This window comes from Coffea arabica, chromosome 1e (genome assembly GCF_036785885.1).
Source record: "Coffea arabica cultivar ET-39 chromosome 1e, Coffea Arabica ET-39 HiFi, whole genome shotgun sequence".
Lineage (NCBI taxonomy): Eukaryota > Viridiplantae > Streptophyta > Magnoliopsida > Gentianales > Rubiaceae > Coffea > Coffea arabica.
In genome coordinates this window covers 45435564-45440680 of record NC_092311.1, presented here as the reverse complement: position 1 = coordinate 45440680, position 5117 = coordinate 45435564, and the positions used below count along the sequence as shown (strand labels likewise).

Genomic DNA, 5117 nt, shown 5'->3' with positions numbered 1-5117 from the left:
ATCAAATCAACGGAAACCACAGATTATAACTGCAACAACTGTTTTTAGCGCGAAAACAGAAAAAAGAGAGAAAAATGATGTTCTTCGCAGCACCAACCTCAATCCCAATTCCAACACAAACCCATCTCACAATCCATACTGCCCATCAGTTATTCCCCTCAAAGATTCAAAAAAGAACCTTAAAATTCACAATTCGATGTTCTTCCACAAGTTTACAAGAGAAAATTCAAGAAAAGTCATCAGTGAATGAGTTGACGGGAAAGGGGGATTTGTTGAAGAGTAAAAAGGGTGATTTACTTGATTTTCTCCCGCCTATAAAGGTTGCAAAGAGGGTGGTGCTGGTGAGACACGGGCAGAGTAGTTGGAATGCAGAGGGGAGGATTCAGGGCAGCTCTGACTTCTCTGTTTTGACGCAAAAAGGAGAGGCTCAGGCTGAGACTTCTCGCCAGATGCTTATTGATGATTCTTTTGATGTCTGCTTTTCAAGGTTGGTTATTTTTCAGCATTATCATTTTCAGTGTTATGTTTTTCCTAGTTGGGGTTGAAATATGAAAATGAAGTAGTACTAGTTAAGCTCTAAGTTTGCTACTATTAGGCAATTAGTTAGAAATGAGTTTTCCTCGTTTTTGGGATTTGTAGAATTAGGAGAACTCCTGGCTTTATTTGCCTTCGCCAAGCCTCTTCAAAGTGTCAAAAATAAGGAAACAATGAAAAGAAAACTAAAGTGTGAAGAGAGAAGTTAGCGCTTGCCCTTTTGGGATTTATTACCATGAAATATGAGTCAGGATAGTGGACACGTACTTGTTTCTCCTAGTTGTCTGGTTTTTTTCCCATTGACATTCAATTTTTGTTTAGTGGACTTAAAGCTTCAATATATTACTGAATAATCATGTGGTACACTTTCAGATTTGCAGTTTTCGAATAGCTTGTTTCTTTTCCTAAATATTGTGCATTAAAACAACTGTTTTCAATTAAAAAAAATTCTCATTAGAGCTTCAATTTTATTGGTGGAATCGAACTGCAACTTGATTTCTCAGAATGAGAAATTCAATCTTGTAGTCACATGCAGAAGAAGACACTACCAATATGACTAGTTATAGTTGAAATTTCAGTATAAGATATGACTATATGTAAGGGGTCCTTTCCACCATGCCCTGAATGGCAGCAGTTAGATGCTTATGAGTGGGGTAGAGATGTCAGATGCACAGTGATGACATAATGATTTTGATACTAATATATTTGATTACATCAGAATCATGCTATGTATGTAGTTAGTTGAGTGTATTCTTTACTATTTTCAGTCAAGGCACTGAAAGACACCAAAGCTTTTTATCTTCAAGATATCTATGCTTTACCGTTTCTTGTTTTGTATCTTGTACTTTCTTTTGTCCATTGACCAAGTTCCTTTATATGTTTCAGTCCACTGATTCGATCAAAGAGGACAGCTGAGATCATATGGAATGTTCGCAATGAGGAGATGATCACTGATGCTGATCTGCGAGAAATTGATCTTTATTCTTTCCAAGTTAGTTTCATTTTCTTTCTAGATGTCAATTTTTCATGAATATTCTTGATGATGTTCCAATAATTGTGGGTTTATGCAGTGCATTGTTTACTCATTGGCCACTGATGCATTGTCTGTACAAGTAAAATTAGCATGTACCAGAAAGGTTTCAACTATTTAAGATATGTCTTATTTCCCATCCCGTATCTGCTTTCTCCTCTAGGGCCTCCTCAAACATGAGGGAAAAGCCAAATATGGATCAGCTTATCGTCAATGGCAAGTTGATGCTCCAAATTTCAATATTGATGGTCATTATCCTGTAAGGGAGCTGTGGGAACGAGCAAGAAGCTGCTGGACAAGAATTTTAACTCATGACAGCAGGTCCATACTTGTTGTTGCTCACAATGCTGTTAATCAGGCACTTGTTGCCACAGCCATTGGTACTCTTAGGTTTTATTCCAGTTATTTGATTAATGTCCATGATGCTCATTTCATGTTGAGGACAATACATATTTTTTTTTCCGTTGTCTTTGTCCCTTTGTCTCAATCAGGACTGGGCACTGAATATTTCAGAGTTTTACTTCAAAGCAATTGTGGGGTTAGTGTCTTGGACTTCACCCCAAAACCTGAAGGTGGATCGCCCAATATTTTTCTTAATCGCTTAAACCAGGTAAAGATCAAATGCATAAAAGAAGATCAAAACCAAGAATGAAACATATATCTGAAAATCAAGGCTGAACTGACAATAACCTTCAGTGAAGAGCACTTTATTTTCTGTGCTGATCTGCCAACTGACTTGTGCTTTTCATGCCATGAATTTTATTTCTTAAACTGCATATTTTGTGCATTAAACATTTCTCTTTCATTCTTAATTTGGTTTTGATTTACTAAAATCCTATTCTATTCTTCCTTTCATTCCCATCTTTAAGCTTTATGTAGACTTTAATATCTGTTTCTTGTAGGTTGGTTTGAGGTTTATCCTGTATTTAAATGTAAATGGTGCAGACCCCCAATTCACCTATAGCTGCTGGCAGTTCTGGAGGCAGGAAAACTGGTATGCGGATCATACTTGTGTGTCATGGAATCTCTCAAAATGATCCTGAGGTATGCAGCAAACTGCCAGGGAGCCAGAAATTGTTTAGTTATCCTCTAGTCATGAAATTTGTGGCCCAAGGCAACAGTATTGGTTCTATTCTTGATCACATCATTAAAATGAAACCTAATCTTGCCATTGAATCAATGAGGCAGTTTTAGTTTATCAGAAACTCATGCATTAAAGTTTGGTAGATAAACTGTTTAAATCATGAGTCAGTGACCATTAGAATTGTTGAATATTTGGAAGGGGGTGGTATTAAGCTTTCGCCCGCCTTTTCATCTAAAGTTGATCCTGCAGCCCCAAACACACAGAGCTCTCATGGTAATCCTTGCATGTTCTAAAGGCTACCATGTCATCTCCCAACTTGAATACATGCCAAATTATCACATACATGATTGAACATTTGGAGCATATTGCCTAGAAGCTACATTCAACAGTTGACAATGCAAGCATTTCTATTCCACTTGGCTGCTTTTCATGTGCAAAAGCACTCTAGTACTTGATTTAGTGGAATCATCTATTTGTTAATGTTGATGATGCAGCTCTTTCTTGCCATACAGATATAAAAGTTTGTTTGTTTGTGGATATGATGGAAAATGGAATTTTTCATGTGTAGTTTAAGTCGAGTTGCGTTATTGTTTCTTAAAGGTTCTAGTTTATGAATGGAAGAATGCAGAGGCAAGGTGGGGATTGGAGATATTTTCTTCCCTATTACTTCTTTTGCTAAACTTGAGCAGCTTGGATGATCCAAATGCTCAACTGGAACTTTTAAGCACCCATAACCAATGATTCATTAGATAGACTGGCGTCACTTGGATCACTTAACTGTGAGTGTTGATTAATTGTTTTGGTATTGAAATTTCTCTTCCTCTCAATTTGAGTTCTTGAATTAAGATGTCTCCCCCTCAAAGAACTAATTGGTGCACCTTAAAATGTGGCTTAGTAGTTTTGTTGCCCAAATGCGACATCTTTCTGTTATGGTATGTACTCTTCCAGTTAAGAATGTTTCGAACTCGCTACTTAAATTGTAGGATAACTTTCCACACTCTGGGGATGGACCATTGAACATGCTTGGTGTCATACAGGTGAGTAAAATTCTTTGCAGTTTCTTATGTAGTATTTGCTACTTGAGGGTGTATATCTAATTTTCCTTCTCGAGATACAAACCAGGCGCAGAAAACTGCAGAGCTTCTTCTTGACCTGAAGCTGAAAACTATAGTCAGCAGCACTAAGATTGCATCAGCAGAGACAGCTAATACAATCTGTAGAGTATGATCGTCTAAATGTTATGTTGAATACACAAACCTTTTTCCTTTGTTGTATTTGTGTGATTGGATAACCTGACAGGTTCAAGAAGCTGCTGATTGCCTCGGTGCTGACTGTGTTCCACGGTATGTGGAAACAAAGCAGATTCAGGACCTTGATGTTGGACAAATCCTTAAGAAATCAAAGAAGGTAAGGGCATTGCCTTTCGTGCAAAAGTTGGCTAGTGAGCTTTGTTTTGTTATTGAAAGTGATAGTGCATGTAACCTCCTATAGATGTCCAACTTCAGGCACCAAGAACACAAGAATTAGATCAAAGCCAGTCACTTGTAATCCAGTGATGGAAGTTTAAATGAATATTTTCCCTTTTTGTACTTTTAGCAACCAATAAAGCAAATGAAAAAGAAAAATCCCCACAATCTGGATATGAACTTCTAAATTTTGCTCTTTTTCAGCCATCCACGAGGCTTGGCCTTTTTCCATCACGATGTTCATGGATTTCTTGTCTCTTATGTCTTGTCTCAGTTCCTTTCCTCAGTGAATGAACTGATTGTAGCTAGAAGTTCGACTCAATACCTTATGGTGTTAATGAAAAGCATATAAAAACTGCTCATTATTCTCTATTATCCGATCTGGAATGCATTAATCATTTTCACTAAAATATCATTATTCAAATTTTCTTTAGCAGGATGCAGTAGGATCTCGGCCTCTTCAGCCTGGCTGGTTGAATGGATACGAAAGTGAAATTGCAACATCACTATGGGGTCAATCAGCGAAGGCATGGAGATACTTGTTGGATGAACTTTCTAAGGGCTCAGAGCAGGAGAATGTTATGGTTGCAGTAGGCCATCCTGCCCTTCATATCGCAATGTTGGGGCACTGCTTAAACTTGACAGAGGAATGGATGGGGACTTTTCATCTTGATGCCGGCAGCATCAGTGTAGTGGATTTTCCTGATGGGCAGACTGGTAGAGGCATTGTTCGCTGCATAAATTACACTGCTCACTTAGGGAGGTGGTCAATCCCCATCACAAGATCAACCTCAGATGATGAGGAATTCTGATACATCATTCTGAAACTCAATAGATAACAGATTTTTCCAGTCCTATCATTCCAGAACCATAAGTGATAATGTGCAGTTCCTGTATGCAAGACCTGAGAGCACATGGAAGTAATGTAAAGTCCGCATGTATTCTTGTACAAGACATTTTAATACCCTGGAGACGAAAATTAAAAACCATGCCTTGGATTTTA

General features: G+C 37.9%; 1 protein-coding gene across 3 annotated transcripts; it reads left to right on the top strand.

Annotated features, from left to right (window-relative positions):
• Positions 1 to 5117, top strand: LOC113706479 (probable 2-carboxy-D-arabinitol-1-phosphatase). 3 transcript variants are annotated; one of them, XM_027228405.2, is made up of 9 exons: positions 1 to 487; positions 1420 to 1525; positions 1728 to 1885; positions 2078 to 2174; positions 2510 to 2608; positions 3632 to 3685; positions 3771 to 3869; positions 3948 to 4055; positions 4549 to 5117. In XM_027228405.2, the coding sequence occupies exons 1-9, from the start codon at positions 75 to 77 to the stop codon at positions 4924 to 4926; spliced, it is 1512 nt and encodes a 503-aa protein (XP_027084206.1). In that variant the 5' UTR covers positions 1 to 74; the 3' UTR covers positions 4927 to 5117. The 3 variants fall into 3 exon arrangements, with proteins under 3 accessions (XP_027084206.1, XP_027084200.1, XP_027084194.1); XM_027228399.2 differs by having other exon boundaries at positions 2 to 487; positions 1728 to 1944; positions 2056 to 2174; positions 4552 to 5117; XM_027228393.2 differs by having other exon boundaries at positions 2 to 487; positions 1728 to 1944; positions 2056 to 2174.